A 24,067-nucleotide genomic window follows, 5' to 3' on the forward strand; every position below is an offset into this window, starting at 1 on the left:
CAGGCCCATGGAGAAGGAAGTGAATAGTTGAAATAAAGTCGTTATTTTTGTTGTTTTTTTGCGCACAAAAGTGTTCTCGTCATTTGATAAACTTAAGATTGAGCCCCTGTAGTCACTTGGACTATTTTAACGATGTCTTTGATGACTTTTCGGGGACAGCAAGAGCCAGTCCCTCAAGAAGCCTATGGACTAGTATGCAGGAGCGATCTTAATATCTTAAATATCTTAATTTGTGTTCCGAAGATGAACGAAGGTCTTACGGGGTTGGAACAACATGAGGGTGAGTAAATACTGACAGAATTTTCATTTTTGGGTGAACTAACCCTTTAATCATTTTAAATGTATTTGCATGTATAATTTCAGACGTAGTGTTTTAGTTTTATCAAGGACGTAAACAAATGTCAGCGCTGGCTTTAGTAGCCACTTAGTTATGCTATTTCGTGTATCTATGACAAATGCGTATAAACATTTTGGACTTGAATTTGTAACTATGTACTATTTTCCATGTATACTTTATGATGTCATTTTTTTATTTGATCAAGAACGTAAACCAATGCCAACGCTGTTTGTTTATAGTAACGTTAGCCAGTTAGTTCGATGCTATTTTGTGTGTATAAGACAAACGTGTATAAAGTTAAAAAAATTATATGTAATCGCGAATAGATAAACGGTTGTTCATTACATCGATAAAACAATAACTTTTAAAAACATTTATTCAGTTATAATAAATGTTTAATCAGGAGAAAACCGTATCTCAAAAGCTAACAAGCAGCAGTAGCATTTTCAAGTAACAACGTATCGAAATTCTTATAATAATAGTAGAATAGAATAGAATAATAATATTTTTTTTTTTTTAAATTGAAAGTACATTGCCGCTTTCTGGGTCTGATTCTGGCTCATACTGATACTGCAGTATCGACACCATTATTTACATGCACATGCAACTTTCGCCCGTAAAGGTAATGGGCGTGAAGTTTCCGGACAACGTGCACTACACAGTTTAGCCAATCACAACACACCGGCCCAAAGTAACCAATCTGAGCCCACTGCCTGTTTCTGAGGGAGTGGTTTCATAGTCAACCGGTCGTTCAAATGACACAGGAGAAAGAGGCTTACAATAAAGGGGAAATTTATGAAAAATAAGGCTTAAAAATTATTTTATTGCACCCCATAAACACAATCACGCAAAGAAAAAAAGCAGTAAACCACCCCTTTAATATATAAGCCAGTGTTCCCCAACCCTGTTCCTGGCGGCACACCAACACTGCATGTATTCTTTAGGCGTTTCTCAATGTCAAGGAAGGATCCTCGGAAGCCGGAATTTCGAGGATGCTACGTCATCGACGTCCGTCGAAGGACTGTTCCAATGTCGAGGATCCTCAGAATTTCAACCAAGGACTGAGTCCTTCGTTTGGAAAATATCCCATACACAGGAAAGGATGCGTAGCCTTCGCGCTCTTAAATCACCCACAATCCTATGCGCAGCTTTGCTGTCTTGTTCAAAAACTAAAAAATGTCGACCGTTAGCGGAGTCGGAGTGATAACGGCAATATGCTTTCAAATGTAAGAAAGTATTATTTCAGTTTAGCCATTTATTTGATGTTTGTTAAACTATTTAACATATCGGCTCAAATTTGCTGAGGGGATTTAAAGCTGTTCCCTTTTACTGGTGATTATAACTTTTTAATTTTTACTTCATATAACGTTATAGCCTTTTTTTGTTGGTCACATATTTTACAATTGCATGTTTTAACAGCTAGATTATGTTGCTATGGAGGTAGTTCTGTTCACTCCGGTAATCGTTTTTGAAAGAATAAACTCGTTTTTAAATAAATATTTAGTGTTAAATTATTGATTTATTTGGTAGGTATATATGGGAAAATAGCGAGGCGGTTGCGAATAACCCCTTCAGGCTGATTAAGACCCCTCTGCTTTAGAGTTTGCGGGGTTGAATTCACTAAAACAACTGCCTGGTTATACATTATCCCTTATACTTTATTTATTTATTTCTATGAGGACTGACAAGAAAAAAATAACGACTGTCAAGTGTATTTAAACAGTGCAGTACACCAGCACTATGATTTTTGCAGCGCCGAAGCGGACCTTTCACTGATGTAATGACGCAATGACGTGCACTTGCTAGCCTGTTCCATTTACATGTTCTCCGATATGCTAAAGAGGACCCTTGCCTAGCCTCTGAAGGAAATGACTTGGAAGGACCCGTCCTGCCAAGGAAGTATCCTTGACATTGAGAAACACCTTGTGTCTCCCTTATCAAACACACCTGATTCAACCCATCAGCTCATAATCAGGTGGGTTAATGAGCTGATGGGTTGAATCGGGTGTGTTTGATTGGGGAGACAAAGAAAACACGCAGTGTTGGTGTGCCACCAGGAACAGGGTTGGGAAACACTGATATAAGCTATATCATGGCATTGTTTTGAAAAACATCTTCACTTTACAGCACTTTAGTTTTTTTAGCCCAAACAACATAGGGCTTCATTCTACTGCAGTTTCCAAGTAGACTTCTGTATAGTACTGTATGCATACTAGATGTATATGAATTGAGAGTTTTAGTCCCAAAAGTCCCAAAATCAAAAAATCTAAATCAAAACAAAATTGGGTCACTGAGCACAAAACAAAGCATCTGCAATGGCCATCCCAGTCCCTGACCTGAATCAAATGAGTGGGCAGAACTGAAGAAGAGAAGCACCGACATGGATCTGGGAATATGAAGGATCTGGAGAGATTCTGAATGGATGAATGGTCTCTGACCTCTTGTCAGATGTTCTCCAAAACTCATCAGGCAGTAATTACCCCTTAGCAGATTAATAGTGTTATAATTATGTGCAAAAACAAACCTTTTTTAATAAACTAAAAAGAGTAGAAAGGTTTCAAGTTCCCCAGTAACTTTTTAAAATATTTTCGGCTGTACAAAACGTATTGAAGGATGGAAAAACCTATAAGAAGCTTTGGGAAGTGATAGTAATACCCTCTCCTGTGCTAATACACCAAAATCCGTCACACACATGTGAAAGTAGCTAATTACGATAAGCCTTTGTCAACCAATTAAAGCTAGCTCAGATTATTGCCTTAAAACCCTTCATCCTTAATTTGTTCTCCTTGGAAGCAAGACAGCGCCTGGAAGCATGAGACCCCTAAAGTGAAGTACTTTACCCGGCCCTCTCGACAGACGCCCCCTGACGCCTCCAATCTCGATTTCAGACACGTCGTCTCTAAACTACAGTGCTGTAAACTTAAGTACGGACGAGACTGGGTTTAAATATGAGCGCTAACGAAAGACAGTTTAAAGATGAAAAACAAACAAAAACAAATGTGAGCTGCAAAACAAAATGTGAGCTGTAAAACAAATAAATAAATCAAGAACACAATCCTAATTCCGGGCCTTGTGTTCACATGGCAACCACAATCCGTTTCCTTGGAAACTAATCTCGAGGCATGTGAACAATGCAGCTCTGGCCTTTAATCTCTCCAGACACTGGGAGCCATTATCCCAGCCTCCGGGCAAAGCCAAAACCACAGACTGCACAGAGAGAGAGCCCAGTACTACTATTAGTCGTCTGAAAACCTCCTATAAATCCTGCTACAAGGCAAAGCCGGATGCCTCGGCCTGAGTGTAATATTACGTACAACACTGAAATGGCAACAGCAGCACCTTCCCAGATAGATGTCTGTTAAAGATCACTTCATCTGGAACCCAGATAGTACAAGTCTATTTGATAATGTTTTACATCTGGAAGACATATTTTTAACAGTGTTTGCTCATCTGCAAGACGTCTATAGGACGTTTCCTGTCAGATGTCAAATAGACGTTTAGAAGATGTCTTTAAGATGTAATGATTTAGAATGTATGTTAAACTGACAACTTCTAAACAAACGTCTATTTGACATCTGACAGGAAACGTCCTATAGACGTCTTGCAGATGAGCAAACACTCAAAAAAAATATGTCTTCCAGATGTAAAACATTACATCAAATAGACTTGTGCTATCTGGGAAAGCATCTGCTGTTTACTAACATCTGATATACATCTTTAAGATGTCAGTTAAACATACATTCTAAATCATTACATCTTAAAGACATCTTCTAAACGTCAATTTGACATCTGACAGAAAACGTCCTATAGACGTATTGCAGATGAGCAAACACACAAAAATGTCTTCCAGATGTAAACGCACTAGGGATGCAATGAATATTCGGCCACCAAAAGAATTTTATCACCGAAACAATACGGCCGAAATGTTGTGATGACGCAAACAGAAACCGCGACCTGCACGTGTTTGTCTGAAGCAACATGTCTGCGGAGTCAGAGCCCGTCTATCGGAGAGCCTTGGCACTTCCTATTAGACCCATTGTGTATCACCTTGGTTGCAGTTCCTTTAGAATTCCACTGGAGGTGATCGAGGGCGAGTGAAGAATGAATGGGAGTCTATGGAGCTAAACGGCTAAATGTGTCTCTTTCTCCTGCTTGTCGTTGAATCAACATAGATTTTATCGTTGATTCCGCAAGTTCAATATAGGCTACGTCCACATTAATCCGGATTGATTTTAAAACGGGGTTTTCGTTTAAAAACGCTCTCCGTCCACACTAGCGTTTTCAGGCATTTTCCGATGTTTCAGTGTGGATGAGAAACTTCTAAATTCACTTTACTGCGCATGCGTGAAACTTCACAAAAGCTCACTGAGATGATACAGACGGGAAAATAAATAATAATGTTATCGCACAATAACAGGATAATTTTATTTAGCAAAATATCTCACCATCACTGATGCGTCCAGGTCGCATTCAGTCACCATATGTTTGGTCTAAAACGCAAGGACAGCAGGTCTGTTTTGCCGCAGGACAGCAAATGTAAGTACGTTTATCTGTCATCTTTGCAGTACTGTGCTATGAAGAATAGCACATATTAAGTAACATAGAAAGTAACATATTTTAGCAACAGTGTAAAAATGAATAACATAATAGGCACAATACAGATAAACATGAATATCTATTGGTACTACATGGATCACATGACTAAACTTACGTCATCGTTTTGAAATACCTCCGGTTTCACTGTCCACACTGCAACGCGAAAACGGCGTTTTCAAAGTTATCCACTTTGGAGAGCGTTTTCCAAACGATACGTTTTTGTTGACTTAAAACGCTGTCTCAGTGTGGACGGAAGGCCAAAACGGAGAGAAAAATATACGTTTTCAAACGAAAACGTATTAGTGTGGAGTGTGGACATGGCCATAGATTATAGGCCAAAAGTCGAATGACGAGTACTTATGTCCTTTCGATTTCTTACAGGTTCGGCCGTTGTTGGCTGGAACAAGCTAGCATTCTGCTATTGTGTGACGTCATCACATTTTTAACGGATTTTTAGAACAGATAAGTGAACTTAAAAATGCAATTTTCAGCTGAGTGTATTATCTTAGCCCTCCCTTTTGAATGCAACTTTCAAATTACATCCTGAGAAAAGTGGATTTCAGGGGGGTAAACCCCATAAACTCCCATTCATTCTGCACTCGACAGCAAACGCCCCCGCATGGACAGAGACGTGTTACTGCAGCCAGTCCAAAAACCAGAAGTAACCGGCCAGTGCCAATTCTCTTCAATTAGACATTCTCTGGAGGTGTGGACGTATTTCAGTATATGTGAACCTGTGAGGAGACGGAAGCCTTGTTTATACTTTTGCCTGCCTCCGCAGCGCGAGTCTCCTCAGACAGCACTCGCACCTCTCCAAACGGTTGAAAGCTGATAAACCGCTAACACTTGTATTTAGAGTCAACCACTTGTGATCAAACTGACCAAAACACATCTTGACTTATGAACTTCTTATGCATTTTGCCTACTCATTTACAAGACAATGAGCCATAGGGGCCTGAAAACGTCTTTCATAGTGTGTTTTTGAAAACAATACCGTTTTGGGACCCTATTTTAACAATCTGAAACACAAGTATCAATCGCTGTTGCTATTTTACCGGCAGGATAAATGACTCTTGGGCCCGACGCAAGTTTAAAAGGGGTTGGTCTGAAGTAGTCTCATTATTCATAGGTGTGGTTTGGGCGTAACGTGAAATAAACCAATCAGGGGTGTGTTTCCCGTACAATTTTATGCGTTTCCCGATTTATTACTTCCAAATGTCATGAAATATAGAAACGATGCTTCTAACCACAGGTCGAGAGCTGTCGTTCAAACCACCCAACTTTGCGATGCTGTTCCCAAATATTCGTTGGAACGATGGTTTCGGGAAACACCGACTCGTTGAAGTATGCTGATAACGACGGAACTTGCGACCATAGTTGGCAAACGATGGCGGAGCGTTCACAGCCGAGGAGACCGACGTTCTTGACAGGGCAGTGAAAGACAGAGAAGTGACGTTATATGGGGATCGAGAAACCAACCAAATCAGCGTCGGTTAAACATTATATAAATATGTTTCTTGCCACTATTGGGCAAACCGGTCTGATCCTTCAGTACTACAATTAGCCTTAAAAAAAATGGGTAATTAGGTTTTTTTCATCTTCATGTAAACCACAATGATTTCCCTCGTGTGTTAATATTTTTCCTTGTTGTAATGTATGATTAGCAAAAAATAAAAACTGCTGCATCTGTGTTGATGAGAGAATCAAAGTGTATGCGCGTTGTGCACCGTGCACCGCTACATTATGGCCAAGCATGCGCGCTTAAAATAGCATTATGAACAACACGCACCGCGCCACTGACTTTAGACCAGGTTTTTTGTGGTCAGTGGCGCAATTGTTTTCTGAAACTGTAAAATAGCACCAGGGAATGTTTTTGCGCCGAAACACGCCTCCTTTTTGCGCCGATCCGCCCAGAGAGCACAAGTTCATTTCCTAGTTTACCAAAGTGCATCTGTGGAGGGAAAAAGCCTGCTTTGCGCGGGTGCAAAATAAGAATGAGACATGTGTTAGTGTATAAAGTCACTTGCGCCGGGTGCAAGATAGAGCTCATCGTCTCTGTGTAAGCAACACAAAAAGTAACATGGATGCATACGGTGTTTCTTTACAGAACGTTACAATCATTACAAAGTAATAGCGCCAACTACTGGCCTGACAGCGTTTTTAGTCAGTTTTGCGGATCTGTGGGGTCGCTTTGACAATGCTTCGGTCTGTACGCGAAAAACACAAAGGAAAAACTTTCCGTTTTTAGTACATCCATCGTTGTAATGTGAAAGTTGTTTAGTGAATGTGTATGACTTTCTTTCTTCTGTGGAACACAAAAGAGTATATTTGGAAGAATAGTAACCAAACAGTATTGGTTACCATTGACTTCCATGAATTTCGCAGACTATGATGATGCGTTTCCTCAGTTATTAACATCATAAATCCAGTTTTTCCTCGTTTGCAAAGTCATAGAAATACTATCATGGATTTTTTCTTTTGCTATTGGGGAAAATTTACACAAAATTCATGATTGGGTGAAATATCCCTTTAAGATTTTGAGTTAATATTGAATCTTACCCGCCTTATATTAATAACTATGATTGCCACAGCAAATGATTTTGTATGACAAGGGTCACGGCCATTTAACAGCTTCCTCTTGACACTTTTATGTTTAACTAAACCCTTTGAAGACAAATAAATTGTTGAAACTTCCTCATTGAACAGGCTTATCCTATCTGCAAGAGAAAACACACCTATTTGACACATTAAGCTTCATCTATAAATGACTTGTTTTGTTCTCTACACTAAGCTTTCTTCGCAGAAGTCAAAAGACATGAGTTAACTATAACAAATATGTTTTTATAAGATGAAAAAAAAAAAAAACTGAAAAAAAAAAATAACTGGTGACACTCCTAAAAGAAATTGCAGGAAAAGTAGGATCCGGACTGACATGCTTAAATGCTCAGATTAATGACTTCCTCCTTGTTAGGAGCCCACCCTGCCAAAATACTTCTTTTTTTTCATTCACGCTATCTGGAATCATCGGCTTTCGGGGAAGCATAATGTAGCTGCACTTTTACTTCTTGAATTACTGCCTGTTTGGTGCTTAAAGATATTACCGGCATCTCAAGAAAGGGTAACGTGGGTTTTATGAGCGGTTTTGCCCTAAGAGGCTTGTGGTTCTGCCATTGATACACAATACTTCTGCTAATAGCCTTTACACAGATTCATGCTCACAGATCCCTTCAGAAACATAACTGTATCTAAATCGTTCAGCTCAGGGGCTGATAATTGACTTTTAATTGGTCCTAACTCCTTTCACCCTGGACATTTTCCCCAAGGCTACACAAACATGTTGCATCGTGCAAACACAAAGAAATGCGGCCTGCTGCCTGCATGGGAACATATTGTCCAGACAGAAAAGACTTAGTTACGACTTACTTTTTGTAGTCGTAATACATTTTGTAAAAATGTATTACTGTCAACTGTCAGGAGATAATTTAGCTAATATGGGAAATTGTTGAATGAAAGACCCGTTTCAAAGGAATATGATCATTTCAATATTAAGAGCTAAAGTTTTTTAAAGCATTGACAAATGTCAATATTTAAACCAATTCATCTTTAAAAAAGTACTGAAATCATTCAACTTTGATATGATACAAAATTAATGCCATATTGGATTCATATGCAAATTCATGTCCATAAAATATGGCACTTTTTGTCAGACTCAATAGTTCTCAACTAGTGATTTGCAGGTCTGTTGAAGTAAAACAATACTAAAATGCAACTACTAACCATATAATCATGTAAACTTAGGCTCAATCCCAATTCACCCCTTGGCCCTACCCCTTGTTTTCGAGTGTACCCTTGGCCCTTAAAGGGGTCATGAACTGGCAATGTCAAAAGCTCAAGAAAAATTTGATTTCTCAATTCATCACCCTTTTAAAACAGAGTTACAGGGGCCAAGGGGTTGAAATATTCCCCTACGAACTGGAACAACCCTTCATAAATCCGATACATTATCAGTCGTCCTCGATGGCTCTGTCGTTACACAGTTTTTACAGGATTTCTCCATGACAACGACTGATAATCAGCGCAGCTGCTCTTAGCTTTGAGGAAACATGATGATTATAACATTCCTTCCTCAAAATGTATGACTTTTCTGATTCGGAAAGGTAATTTATTATACCATTTCTTAATTTAAATGACTATAGTATTATTATAAGAGTAAATAAAGTGCGCTAAATTTAAATGTTTAATCATTTGCGAAGCCATCTCGCCGGTGATTTGCGATGCATTCTGTGAGCTTTCTCGTAGCCCCCAGTTTGGAGTGTGCCTCTAAAAAAATCTCCATTTTGAGGGCTATGTAGCCCTACCCCTTTCGCCCTACCCCTCGATCTCAACAAGAATCGGGACACTCTACCCCTAGACGTGAACGAGCAAAATGGAGGGGTATTGCCAACGGGTGAATTGGGATTGAGCCTTACGATTACAAAAACATTGGGCTTAACATCATCTTAATGGGCCCAAAAAACTAGTTCTGCTATTTAGCATAATATCCAACATATGGGACTTAATGGATTGAAAGACCTATTTCATCAGAATGCAATCGAACATTTTGAGTTGGGAATCAACCAGGTTTTCACACCAATTTCATAGTAGCTAGAGCTTACAAAAAGTGCTGAAATCATGATATTTTATGATGATACCTTGGTACTGAATGTTTGCCATATAGCATTGTAAGGTCAAATAAGCTTAGCTTAGCTATAGTTAGGAATTCGAAATAAATTTACCACAAGAACCAATGAGGTTTGCTCTCATGCATCAAGCAGGTTTGGTTGAGCTTCAATGAGTGAATATTGAATAACTGCCTAAATTGAATCTGTTCATCATAAAGCAATGGAGTCTCAACAGAAAATTTGGACTAAACCACTCAGTTCATATGGATCAGTTTTATGATATCTTTATGAACAATTTGAAGCTAAAAGTGGTAGTTGTGTAGCTTTCAATGGAGGGTCAAAAAACTCTCAGATTTCATTAAAAAGATCTTTATTTGTGCTCCGAAGATGAACGAAAGTCTTAAGGGTTTGAACGTCATGAGGGTGCGTATTTAATGACAGAATTTGATTTTTGGGTGAAATATTCCTTTAATTCATGGAAAAATGGATATGGAATGTTTTTTTTCCATACAGTTTAATCTCAGCCTACTTCATAATTTCCCTTAATGCACTTCATGGCAATATATAACACTCAATATTTGATAATTTAGTTGTGTTCACTAAACAATCGAGGTATTGTGTCAGATATAACATCTGGGTGAAGAAAAACCACAGAGACAGCTACTGTTATTCAGTGCTTGACAATGAGGCCCAATCCGACATAAAGTCATTCTGGGATAGTTCATGTTTCAGTTAGAGACTCATAGTGGGACAACAGCATGACATAAATCATAAACTCTCATGAATGGATCTGACAGTCGAGAAGTCCTTCGAGGAAAACTGAGCAAGTTTAGAGACATGTGATATTATTGCTCAGCCGCAAACTTAACGTTACTGGGACACATCCAGTTACGCATAATCCACTAAAGCAGCCTTCATATTAGACATAGATTAGCACCAACTGATATGTGGATTTGACATTGTAAACATGACCTTCTCGGGTCGAAAAACGTGTCCGTGACCACGCCAACGACGATTTTCATCAAACTGTACGAAATAAACACGACTAACTGTATTGTATCACCCTGCCAACAATGCAACTCGCTAGCACTCAAACTGTGTTGCCATTTTTACAATACAAACAAAACAAGAGAATTACAGCTATTGTTAGACAAAAAAGCGGAACGCAAAAGAAAACACAAAAACGCGGAACGCTTATCTAACAGTTACCGCGTATTATAACGAGTATTACTTTCAGAAAAGCGTATAAAACATTGCGTTGAGTGCCATACATTCGCGTTAGCATGGTAGCAAGTATGCTAACACTCCTAGCCATCCTCCTCCCCCTAAATTATAATCTGTAATTTCACTTTTTCAACATCCATAAAAAGTCACGTGCTCAAGAACGATCCTCGTAAATGTTTTTTCACGTATACGTATACAGAATTATCTTTAATCCGTATCAAGTTTAATTACCTTTTGCTGTCAATCCCGGATAGGTTTATTCTCCGTTTAATCCAACAGTGAGAGCTGAATTCCCATCTAAAGAACGGCGATAGCGACTTTATTAAATGTCATAATCTCGAATGGTTTGTAGTCTGTTGAAATGCAATCGACGTGCTTTATTTGATCAATATGCCCCGTTTTCTTTCTGTTTTCTTTAACAGAGGAGTGTGTCCCCTTTCCCCTTTCTTTGTTCTGTAATCCAGTAAAATTGAAAGTCATTCGCCTCCGCTAATCCCAGCCCAACTCAACAACAGCATCTATTGGCTGTCATTTACATACAGGATTAAAGAACCGCTGGACCAGCAACACTCGCCGACACTCACAGGACTAATGTGAGCAACTAACTCTTTTGACATTGTGACTGTAACGTGTCTATTTTTCTCTATGCCCCTCGCCACAGCCCCCCTTGTGTTATTGTTGCTTTATTTTAAGATTAACTAGACCGTTGCGAATAAACGCAAACGGTTTGACTGACAACCTGTACCCTGATTTACAGATGAGTTTTGGAATAAAACAGACTCCATGAAACTGTAAATACGGTTCTTATCATACGATGAAGATAAGGTGGACATATCCATGATGCCCTCAGATGCCCTGTGCAATGAATCTTTAATATTACGAAGAGCTGATTTTGAGAGATTTTAGAGATGTGGACTTTTTTTAGCATGTAATTGCATGCTATCATTAAAGAGTAAATGATTCAATGAATGGCATTGTAATTTTATCGTGTGTTTTTTTTTTTTTTTTTTTTTTTTGATACAAACACACACACAGATATACATAGTATATGAATAAAACGAATACAAATAACACAATAAAGTTGCAATGCCATTCATCTAATCATTTATTCTATAATTATAGCATGTAGGCTATGGAAGAAAAAAATCATAACCCTCAGCTAAAGTTCTAATAAAATTAATATTTTAGTAGAATTATTATTAGCTATTTACTATTAGGTATCTAAGTACCAAAGGTGGTGGAACCATGCTATTTTTTTTTTTTTAATATTTTTTTAAGAAAAAAGGTGATTTTTTATCAAGAAACATTAATAAAGGTTACTAAATGTTGTTCCATTTTATTACTTATTGTTAGTTAATACATTAACTAATGTTAGCAAATAAAACCTTTTTTTTTTATCCATGATGCCTTCAGATGCCCTGTGCAATGAATCTTAAATATTAGGAAGAGCTGATTTTGAGAGATTTTTTAAGATTTGGACTTTATTTTGGTCAATTTTATAACATGCAATTTAATTATGCATGCTATAATTAAAGAGTAAATGATTAAATGAATGGTATTCTATTAGGTATCTAAGTACCAAAAGTGCTGGAACCATGTTATATATTTTTTCAGCATTTATTAATCTTAGTCAATATTGATCTAAAAATTTACGACATTTTTTAAGATCAAAAGTTTTTTGTGTTATGAATAATTTTCATCAAGAAACATTAATAAAGGTTATTAAATGTTGTTCCAATGTATTGCTCATTATGCATTAACTAAACCTTATTGTAAAATGTAAACAATATCAGAGACCCAAAACTGGGATGGTTCCAAACACACATATTGGTTTAACGCTAGGTGGCGCTTTAAGAATATTATTTAAATTTTTTTTTCAATAATTCTGGAACTGTATAAACATTCTCTGAATGCCCAGGTCACGACAAAGAATGTTTCAGATTTAATTTTGATCTTTAAAGTAGTTAAATTAAAAAAAGTTATTTTCTAAGAATTAAATCAATGTAGTTTCTGGGTGTGGCCACTGTTATGTTCACAAAGTGCAACCTTAAAAATGAGAGTATACTGACCAAATTTCAACCAGTCGTGCTCATAGGATCCAACAAACAAAAACAGTTTTACATTTCATTTATAGCATTATAAATTCATTCATTTAATACAACATTGATATAGGCCTATTGGCTACACATTTCCAATGTAGTATTAATGTAGGACTAATACTATTAATTTCGCATGTGACAAGATATTAAGGCACCATGATGCAGAATTTGACCACAAACTGCTGTCCAAGAACAAAGACCATGAGGCGCAGAGGAACAGCTTCAGTTCACACAGGTTGGCTGATTTGAAAAGAGTTTATAATGTTATAGCTCCCTCTAACGGCATAGCAGTGTAATGCGTTATCCATCAACTCTATAATTCTGTAGTGGCTGGTCAAGTAGAATATATGTTGAAAATCATATTCTTGCTTGTCTTGCAGACATGTATACTCACTTGGACCTAATACACTGCCCATGAGTAAGCTACTTTTTTTCTTTTCTTTTTTTTTTCTCGGATATTGCCTTACACAACATAAAGGCCAATTAGACTTGAACGTTTACACACATCTTCCAAACGATTTGAGGAATGAAGATTCCTTTGATAACTTTTTACTAAGCATGTCTCTTGATGAAATATGGGATGACACCCCACCACGCCACCATTTAAACGACACCAGACGATGAATAAAGGTCTTATCTAGGACCCTTCGAGTCATGACTCTAAAGAAAGATTTGTTCATTTTGATGAACAAGTTTGAACAGGAGAGTCACAAACGCTCATCACAGAACAGAGCAAGGCGACCATTTGAGCTTATAAACCTTAAATGTTTTAATTTATTTTTAAAATGACCAATCGTTTCGCTAGATAAGACCCTTATTCACCGCCTGGTGTCGTTTAAAGCCCTTCGAAGCTGCACTGAAACTCTCATTTGGACCCTGAACCATTTGGTTCCCATTGAAGTCCATTATATGGAGAAAAATCCTGGATTGGTTTTATCAAAAACCTTAATTTCTTTCCGATGAGTAAACTATCAGCAAATCTTTTTTTTATATAAAGTGAACTACTTCTTTAAACAAATTAAATGAACCAGTGAGAGTATATTTTGTCATAAATTTCACTTTTTTTTTTTTACATATGTGAGCTGGATTAAAATTGACACTGAATAACACCATTTTTAATTTGAATAATCTTTCCAAAAGATACTAGAAAATTATTTTCAAATTTATTTTCTGAAACATTTCACTAGTAAATACTGACACCTTTTAATGATTTACATTTAGGATTGGTTGTAACATTTTAAGAATAAATCAGCAATTGAAAATTCTATATTTGTTGACTACTAACCTGGTTATTGCTGCATCCTGACATGGTACTGTAGTAAAATGACTTTTTAAGATCAACAGTAACCTTTATAAAAATGCTGAATTCAAAAGTATGACATTTTTAGTTACAAATATCACCATTTGATTTTTTTTTTTTTTTTTTTACATTATGTATATGGTGTGTAGTGGTGATTTATGTACAAACCCCTCCCTTTGAAAATGAAAGGAAACCATTTGTTACAAATAATACACAACAAAGTGTTTCTTTAGTTAATGTTTAATTACTGATTCTTGGAAACCATTACAGCAAGTGGCGAATGAAAAGTTTCCCAACAGATAAAAGGCATTTTTATCGAATCCAGCTGCAATCTAAAGCAATTTCAACTGCAAAACTTGGGGCCAGCCCTATCATTTTCCCTATTCTTATTGAAAACAAATGCTTTCTTACTTCTAATGGCAATCACATAAGTATAAAGTTGCTTTATGAACAAACTTGACCTAATTGCACAGTGTTTCTGTTTCATCCACATGATTTTTCAAAGGAGAGAATCAATTCTGGAATACCATTGAGCAGATTTGTGTTTGTACTGTTAAATCAGATTTGTTTTTAGTTCATAACGCAAAGATCTGTTTAGACAAACAGAAATCTGATCAGAGAGAGAAATGCCAAACAGTCTTTTGTTCTTTTAAGGGGAGGCACTACAGGTGATCCTTTCCTTTTATCAAAACTAACTCACTTGCATATGAGAAAAATATTAAAAATGCACTTTTGTCAAAAGGTTCTTTCCATCAAACATTTAATAAAAAGTTGTGTGCTGTGCATGTAAATAAACATGCTTCTTGCTCTTTTATTGAGATCAAATGAAATCAAAAAGCTAAATGTGTGTTGAGTGGCAAAACAGGATTATTGTATTTGCTATATGGGCAATAAGTCACTTATGCATGTAGTACCTCCCCTTAAGATAGTCCAATTACAACTCACCACCAATCAAAGACAAGCCAATCAAATGACTCAAAACGAAAAACGAAAGCTGTTGGTTCATTGATCATTTGAATTGAACTACAGGTTGGGAGTTGTATATTTTATAATATAACAGAGGTATGCACTAATATTGACTGAAACTGCAATACTGGTTCTTGAAGCTTGCACCTTAACTTCCTAATTCGTTGCTGAATACTGTATAATTCATACATTAAACCTTATGTCTTGATAAAAAGAAGGAAAATCAACACAAGAATGAGCAGGTATGGAACAAGGGAGCCTGTCGGTTTTATTTACTTGTTTGCTACAGAATCTAGTGACCAGACCAAGTCCTTCAAACCTTACGCTGAGAGTTTATCACTTTAAAAAAGGTGAAAAGCATAGATGGCAAATAAATTAAACAGTAAAAATTGAGGCCAAAAATGTTTTCTAAACGGCAACTGGTTACAACCAACTGGGAGTATAGCAGGGTTTTGTTTGTTTTCCTGACCAACACTCACTCGTTTGTTAAGTCAGACATCGTTGTCCATCTCGGAGGTAGTCTACAGGATCGGTGTGTTTGTCCGTGTTGTACCATCGACCTTAAAACCACTTCCATATAGCATCTCGGATAATTCTAGATATTCTTCAATTTGTGGTTTCTGTTTGTTCATTTATAAAGTTGTTGTTTTGGTGTTAACTGTAAGATGTCCAGTGAAGCATTAGTCCAAAGATCTAGGCTTCTTCTTTCCCATTACACCTCCATTCTTCCCTAAACATCCATGAACTGTTTTAGCCCTCATCAGTGTTCTTCCTAGAAAGAGAAATAAAGTTTAGTCATGATAAAAAAAATATTAGGATTCTCCATTATTATTTGAGCAGAGTAAAAAGAAATCTATTGTTGGTAGTTTAAAGGAGTAGTTCACTTTTTTTTTAAAAACTTTTGCTGATAATTTACTCACCCCCATGTCATCCAAGATGTCAATGTCTTTCTTTCTTCAGTCGAAAAGAAATTAAGATTTTTGACGAAAACATTCAAGGATTTTCTCCATATAATGGACTTCAATGGGAACCAAATGGTTTAAGGTCCAAAAGACACTTTCAGTACAAACTGCAAACTGTTCAAAGGGCTTTAAACGATTCCAGACGATGAATAAGGGTCTTATCAAGCGTAACGATCGCTCATTTAATAAATAAATAACAATGTTTAAGTTTTATAAGCTCAAATGGTCGTCTTGCTCTGTACTGTGATGTGCGTTCGTGACTTTCCTGTTCGAACTCGTTTATCAAAATGAACAAATCTTTTTCTGAGTCAATTCGTTCATTTCGTTCGTTGAATCAACCAAATGACACGAAAAAAGATTTGTTCATTTTGAAAAAACGAGTTCGAACAGGAGAGTCACATAAACGCGCATCGCAGAACAGAGCAAGGCGAGCATTTGAGCTTATAAAACTTAAACTTCGTTATTTTTTTTTTTAAAATGAGCAATCGTTTCACTTGGTAAGACCCTTATTCATCGCCTGGAATCGTTTAAAGCCCTTTGAACAGTTTGTAGTTTGCACTGAATCTGTCTTTTGGACCTTGAACCGTTTGGTTCCCATTGAAGTCCATTATATGGAGAAAAATGCTGGAATGTTTTCATCAAAAACCTTCATTTCTCTTCGACTGAAGTAAGAAAGACATGGACATCTTGGATGATATGGGGGTGAGAAAATTATCAGTAAAAGTTTTTTAAAAAAGTGAACTACAAAGGGGGCGCTGCTGAGCACATTCAGAGCGTTAAAATACTAAATGGGACGGCCTACGGACTCGTACACTCGGCGAGCATGCGCAATTTAAAGGAGTAGTTCACTTTGCTGATAATTTACTCACCCCCATGTCATCCAAGATGTCCATGTCTTTCTTTCTTCAGTCGAAAAGAAATTAAGGTTTTGATGAAAACAGTCCAGGATTTTTCTTCATATAATGGATTTAATTGGGTGCCAAACGGTTCAAGGTCCAAAAGACAGTTTCAGTGCAAACTGTTCAAAGGGGTTTAAACGATTCCAGACGATGAATAAGGGTCTTATCTAGCGAAACGATCGCTCATTTAAAAAATAAACAAATTTTAAGTTTTATAAGTTCAAATGCACACCTTGCTCTGTTCTGTGATGCACGTTTGTGACTCTCCTGTTCGAACTTGTTCATCAAAATGAACAAATCTTTTTCCGAGTCAATTCATTCATTTCGTTAAATGAATGAATTGACTCGGAAAAAGATTTGTTCATTTTGATGAACAAGTTCGAACAGGAGAGTCACACAGAACAGAGCAAGGCAAGCATTTGAGCAAACAAAACTAAAACTTTATTATTATTTTTTTTTAAATGAGCGATCGTTTCGCTTGATAAGACGCTTATTCATCGTCTGGAATCATTTAAAGCCTTTTCAACAGTTTGCAGTTTGTACTGAAACTGTCTTTTGGACCTTAAACCGTTTGGTGCCCATTAAAGTCCATTATATGGAGAAAAATCCTGGATTGTTTTCATCAAAAACTTTCATTTCTTTTCGACTGAAGAAAGAAAGACATCTTGGATGACATGGTTTTTTTTTTAAAAGTGAACTACTCCTTTAAGTCCATGAGACCGAAAGTCCGTATGAAGTGCGCCATTTGGGACAGGGCCTCAGGGAATGTTTACACGACAACAATATGCTTAAAACGGAGATGTTTTTTTGCCCACTGACAACACAGTCAAAACAATTCACACAGATCTGCGAAAGCGACTAAAACTAGTAGCCTCTAAGTATACACGACACTGTTTTCAACTAAAAACGTAAAACTTTTAATGTGTTTTGGGCGTTCATTTTCACGACAACAGTGTTTTAGAGCCATCTAATGGCCTGGCAGCACAATACAACGTCTTTTTAGCGGATCCGTGTGAATGAGGATCGTTTTGACGATGGTGTCGTCTGGAAAAGGAACCCAAAGGAAAACAGCATATCGTTGTAGTGTAAACGTAAGCTTAGTTTACACTTTCTATGCTTTGAGCTGTTTATGACGTAAGTAGACTCCGCTGTGAAGCAATCAGTGAGGTTGTGCTGAATACGCCAACATTACTGCAGTGTCAGCCCTTGTGCGAAGCCCTTCTCTGGATGAAGACCAACTCAGGGAAAGATCTGTGATTCTACCTGCACGAGTCCACCGAGAAAAGACACCAACAAGACACGGCAGGCTGAACGAAGTATCCTTTTCTTTTCTCCCTTTCTACTTTCTTGTTTGCCTTTGCAGTCAGTCACAACTCAGTGTTCTGGCTTTGACTGACTGAAACCTTCCAACATTTAGAAAAACACAAATACACCTGGCATTGTATGTTGGCTCCTCATCAAACTGCTTTTGTTCCTCTCACTCTGGATAAAAAAAATGTAAGCTAAATGCATTTACAAGTGTAAATCTAATTAACCTCTTGTGTGAAGGAAGTGTCTTCTTGATGAATTCCATTTGCAGAATTTGCACTAGCATGTGCCTGTGAAGATGAAGAAAGAGTGAAACCATTTCAATAGTTATTACTGTTGGAGTTTGTTAGTGTACAAATTATAAATGGGGACAAAACCTGCTTGTAGTTGAAGAAACACCAGTAGTAGGTGGAGGTGTTTACCTGGTTCTTGTCTGGGCGAGTACGCATGGCCTGCACGAGCTGGTCCACGTGTTGGTTGTGTTCCAAAGCGTTCCTCAGGGCATCTTCTGTGCTCAGCAGCCTTTGACGCAGACGAGACACCTCTGTGTCTGAAGCAGACGGGTCCATCATAGAGTATCGGCGATGGTCTGGAGACGACCTTTCCCGACTCTGAAATAAGGAAATTGTACGAATTAAAAGGGATGATTAATATATCAGTGCACATATCAAGTGTAAATGGGAAAAAAGTGAGCTGAAAACTAGTGACTGTAAAGATGCTTACATTGTTACAAAAAATCTATTTAAAATAAATGATACCTTCAGTTCATCAAATAATCCTGAAAATTTTCATGTTTCCACAAAAATAATACTCAATTAGACATGTTTCTCGAGCGGCAAATCAGCATATTAGAATGATTTCTAAAAGATTGTGCGATACTGAAGACTGGAGTGATTGCCGTCACAATAATAAATTGCATTATAAAATATATTAATTAAAATGGAAAACGGGTTAAAACTTACATTTTTAAAAATCGTACATTTTAATTTAAGGGTGCTTTCACACTGGCAGTTTAGATTGAAACGGGACACGGTTCGCATGACAAATTGCTAACGTGAAAGCTGTCGTGCGCACCGGGGTACCAAACCTGAGACTTCCTGAAGAATGAGTTCTGAGTTTGGTTGCACTCGACATTCACGTGAATGTTAAAGCAACACGGACTCGGGTGTGCACTTGTTCAGGAAGAAAAGTAACCTGCGCATACCTTTTAGCCAATGGCGATATATTTAGTTCAATAAAACACACGTAAGGGATGGTAGTATTGATGATTTACCTTGGATACGAGCGAGAGTGAGCCTGCAGTGTAATTGCACATAGCGAGTGCAATAAAGGCAGAAAAATCTCCTCTAAAGATTCCGTTTGCAAGCAACAGAAAGCTTCCTTCATGTGACACGCATACAGTAAACCCAAGTGTAGTTTACTGCGCATAATAGCTTGAGATTAAGAAAAAACACAGTATATTGACCGTGTTCTGTTTTCTATCATGCGGAGTGCACATTTGTAATGTAAGATGAACGTAAGTGCACCAGGGTTCGATAGAATCAAGTTAAAGGAGTTCACTTTAGTTCACTTAAAAAAAAAAAAAACTTTGCTGATAATTTACTCACCCCCATGTCGTCCAAGATGTCCATGTCTTTCTTTCTTCAGACGAAAAAAAATTAAGGTTTTTGATGAAAACATTCCAGGATTTTGGACTTCATTGGGTACCAAACGGTTCAAGGTCCAAAAGACACTTTCAGTGCAGCTTCAAAGGGCTTTAAACGACACCAGACGATGAATAAGGATCTTATCTATCGTTCATTTAAAAAATAAATAAAAAAGTTTCAGTTTTATAAGCACAAATGCTCGCTTTGCTCTGTTCTGTGATGCGCATTCGTGACTCTCCTGTTCGAACTCGTACATCAAAATGAACGAATCTTTTTTCGAGTCATTTGGTTCATTCAACAAATGAAATGAACGAAATGACTCGAAAAAAGATTTGTTCATTTTGATAAACAAGTTAGAACAGGAGAGTCACACAGAACAGCGCAAGGTGAGCATTTGTGCTTATAAAACTGAAACTTTTTGTATTTATTTTTTAAATGACCGATCGTTTCGCTAGATAGGACCCTTATTCATCATCTGGTGTCGTCTAAAGCCCTTGTACGTTGGCCCAGTAGTGCACAACACAACTAAATTTAAAAAGGAAATTCACAACACAAATTCACAACACAACGGAAATGAGCCACAACAACACAACGGAAAAACTACAACACAACGAAATAAAGCCACAGCACAACGGAAATGCTTCTGACCACTAGAGGGCTCTCGGAACGCGGTAAAGTTAGTTTTCCTTGCTATTGTTCTATAGTCGGTACTAGCCTTAATATACCAATACCACGATTAGTTTAAAAGAATGTAACCATTGTATATCGACATAAAATATACTTCAAAATCACCTACATGAATTATAGCTGCGTATTTATACACGAGAATGATTTGACGCGCTACCACAGCGCATGATCCCTAAGGGAACGTTTCACCAAGTGGTTAAAACGTACAATTTATTATAATATAATTTGAAAAATATAAATAAAAACCATTACAGGAAGGTATTGGCACAATTTCACCTGTAATAAGTCAGGCTGGTTACTGGGAACCTACCAGCTTTGGGACATGAAAAAAATCTTTAGGTGAATTGCAGTAGTCCTAATGTTTTTATAAAAAAACAAATTGTGTACTGTGCATGCAGGGAGCTATTGGCACAATTTTGTTGTAAGTCAGTCTGCTTAATAGGAGCTACAACCTTTGAAACATGATAAAAGAAAAAAAAGTTTATTATATAACAGAAATTTCCTAAAAAAGATTTGTGTAATATAAATAAATGAAGGGAGGTATGGGGGGGGGGGAAATCAGCTGTAGTAAGTCAGACTACTACCAGTCCAATCAAGCTTTGGATTTTGAACATGTCTGTTTTTGAATGTTAAAAGTGATTTTAATTCAAACAAATTATATGTATTAAAAACTTGGAGGATTTGGCAGACGTTCCCTTTAGGGATCATGTGATGTGGAAGCGTGTCAAAGTTATATGCACGTAGGTGATTAAAAATTAATATTGTCGATGTACAATACATCCTGTTAAAAACTAATTGTGGTGTTGATATATTTTTTAGACTGCTGGTGACTATAGGCAAGGAAAACTAACTTTACCGCGCTCCGACAGCCCTCTAGTGGTTGGTAGCATTTCCGTTGTGTTGCGGCTTTATTTAGTTGTGTTGTACATTTTCCGCTGTGTTGTGGCTCAATTCCGTTGTGTTGTGGATTCATTTAGTTGTGCTGTGGCTTAATTCTGTTTTGTTGTGAACTTGTGTTTGCTTTTTAAGTGTCATTGTATTGTGCAGTACTACTGGGCCACCGTACCTTTGAAGCTGCATTGAAACTCTCTTTTGGACCTTGAACCGTTTGGCACCCAATGAAATCCATTATATGGAAAAAATCCTGGAATGTTTTCATCAAAAACATAAATTTCTTTTTGACCGAAGAAAGAAAGACATGGACATCTTGGATGACATGGGGGTGAGTAAATTATCAGCAAAAGTTTTTTTTTTTTTAAACTGAACTACTCCTAAGTGTATAACCAGACCAACGCTGTTTGGACTGCAGCAAACATGTCCAGTGTGAAAGCTCTCTAAAAGTGTCAATGGCATTAGATGTTTGCCAACAGCTGCAGTCTCTGGTTTCTGCCCATGTCTCTCACCAGCAGCAAAAGTTTCTCCCGCAGCGTTTTAATGTCATCCTGTAGTTTCTGCTCCTTCATCCTCCACTCCGCTCTGTGAACTTCACGGCTAATGTCCCGGTCCACTCCTGCAGAGTGGCGCGGAGATTCCAGCAATAACACCCGAAGCTCATTTAGGCTCCTGATACGCATTCCCATTCACACACACAGGAAAAGACAACATATTGCATAAAACTAAATATTTATATTTAAAAAAAAATGTTAGACATTAAACCAATGCACCAATGCAAAAAAAATGTCTATATATCCTAATCATTTGTCAACAACGTATTCTTTACCTCGATGAGCTCATTGTTTCTGCCTTGAATGAATACATTATTAACTAACTGTGTGATTTGTATATGTACATAAAAGAAAATACATAACTACATATGTAGTTATATATGTACAAATACATATGTACATATATGAAATACATAACTTGGACAGTCACCTCTGATAACAGATCACTCTAAATTGTAATGTAGACTAGAGCCAGACCGATATATCGGCAGGCCGATATTATCGGCCGATATTAGGCATTTTACAAATTATCGGTATCGGCAGTTATAATGGCCGATAAATTAATATTTCAAAAATAAAATAAAAATGGATGAAACACGCTTCAACCATGTCATGTTGGAGTGTTGAGTTGTATAAGTTTGTCCACCAAAGGGCACTCTACACCATCTCTGGCCTGTTTACACTCGTTTATAACGCGCAACACATTCTAGCAAACCACAAAGCTAGCTAATGCCACTATCATCAGTGGAATTTAATGAGTTTTGTTGATTAATTAATGAGCTTTGGTGGCTCCACTGTTCTGTTGCGACGATAAAAGAAATGAATTTCTTTTTAAAATGCATTATCATATTATTTTAATTAAAACTCATACATAACTACAAATAACTAATGTTAGGGAAATCTGTTAATGTTTTGTTATGCGTTCCTGAAAAAAATATCGGCCGATATATCGGATTTTAAAAGCAACAAATATTTGTATCGGTATCGGCCTTCAGAATCCTTTATCGGTCGGGCTCTAATGTAGACGCGCATTATCTGTAAAGCTGCTTTGAATCAATGTGTATTGTGAAAACCTCCATACAAATAAATGTTATAATGTGAATTAAAAAATTAAACGGTGGATTTATTGAAACATACGTTATAATGAAGACAACAGGTGAAGTAAAACAATGAATATGGTATTTGAATATTTAGCAAAAAAAAAAAAATCTAGCTACGAACATCAAATGGTACTTGAGGTAATGTTACATGAGATCGTTTACAATTGTTTTGTTGGGATTGTTTTATTGACACAAAGTAGTTAGATGTATAATTCGTACTATAAATAGTAGAAAAGAGAACGAGCAGAACCGCACGGTTTGAACTGAGGATGATACAGCAAACAGGATATTCACTGTCAGCATGTCCCATTGACTGAAAAGGCTTAATGATGTTTAGGTCACAGTTTTAATCAACGTAATTGTCTTTAACTTAAATTGCTCTTGAGTGGATTACAATCAGCGATGGTCCATGGGTAACCATTTATCCTGGTGTATTGGAAAGCAATACAATCCAGATGATGGTTGCTCATGACAGGGATAAAACAGAAGGTGGACTGCTAATTTCAAGTACATACTAGTTTCAAGTTTCAAGACTATCAAAGAATATTAACTGAGATGATAATTTTCCAGATGGTTCATGTTGTCATTATCATGTGTTTTTAAAAAAAACTCACACCTGTCATTAAGTCCATGTAATGCTCTTTACCTCTCTTTCTTCAGAAGCTCCTGGCTAATAATCACCAGCTGGCCTGATGCATCATGGGATTTCTTGGTCATGGACTCCAGCTCCGCCTCCAAACGAGTCTTCTCCCTAAAGAATCCTTCAGCCGCATTCTCTCCCAAACGAACCTTTTCCTCCAAAGCTACACAAAAGAAGCAGTTGATTTTATAGTTAGA

At 37.1% G+C, this 24,067-nt stretch overlaps 2 protein-coding genes across 7 annotated transcripts in view; both read right to left on the reverse strand.

The window, feature by feature from the left end:
• gtf2ird1 (GTF2I repeat domain containing 1) overlaps positions 1 to 11,450 on the reverse strand; it is a 37,328-nt gene extending 25,878 nt beyond the window's left edge. For all 4 annotated transcript variants that reach the window (XM_039662221.2, XM_039662223.2, XM_039662224.2 and 1 more), the window contains exon 1: positions 11,050 to 11,450. The gene's annotated coding sequence lies outside the window, so the exon portion shown is untranslated. The remainder of the gene's footprint in view (positions 1 to 11,049) is intronic.
• A 2,991-nt stretch (positions 11,451 to 14,441) lies between these two features.
• The window catches only part of clip2 (CAP-GLY domain containing linker protein 2), a 67,366-nt gene continuing 57,740 nt past the window's right edge, over positions 14,442 to 24,067 (reverse strand). For all 3 annotated transcript variants that reach the window (XM_039661787.2, XM_039661789.2, XM_039661788.2), the window contains 5 exons: positions 23,877 to 24,033; positions 22,089 to 22,248; positions 18,775 to 18,963; positions 18,580 to 18,642; positions 14,442 to 15,955 (listed from right to left, as the gene is read on the reverse strand). In XM_039661787.2, the coding sequence (XP_039517721.2) occupies positions 15,944 to 15,955; positions 18,580 to 18,642; positions 18,775 to 18,963; positions 22,089 to 22,248; positions 23,877 to 24,033 (581 nt within the window). In that variant the 3' untranslated portion in view covers positions 14,442 to 15,943. The remainder of the gene's footprint in view (positions 15,956 to 18,579; positions 18,643 to 18,774; positions 18,964 to 22,088; positions 22,249 to 23,876; positions 24,034 to 24,067) is intronic.

The sequence above is a fragment of the Pimephales promelas genome, chromosome 4 (genome assembly GCF_988280905.1).
Source record: "Pimephales promelas chromosome 4, fPimPro1.hap1.1, whole genome shotgun sequence".
NCBI classification, from domain to species: domain Eukaryota; kingdom Metazoa; phylum Chordata; class Actinopteri; order Cypriniformes; family Leuciscidae; genus Pimephales; species Pimephales promelas.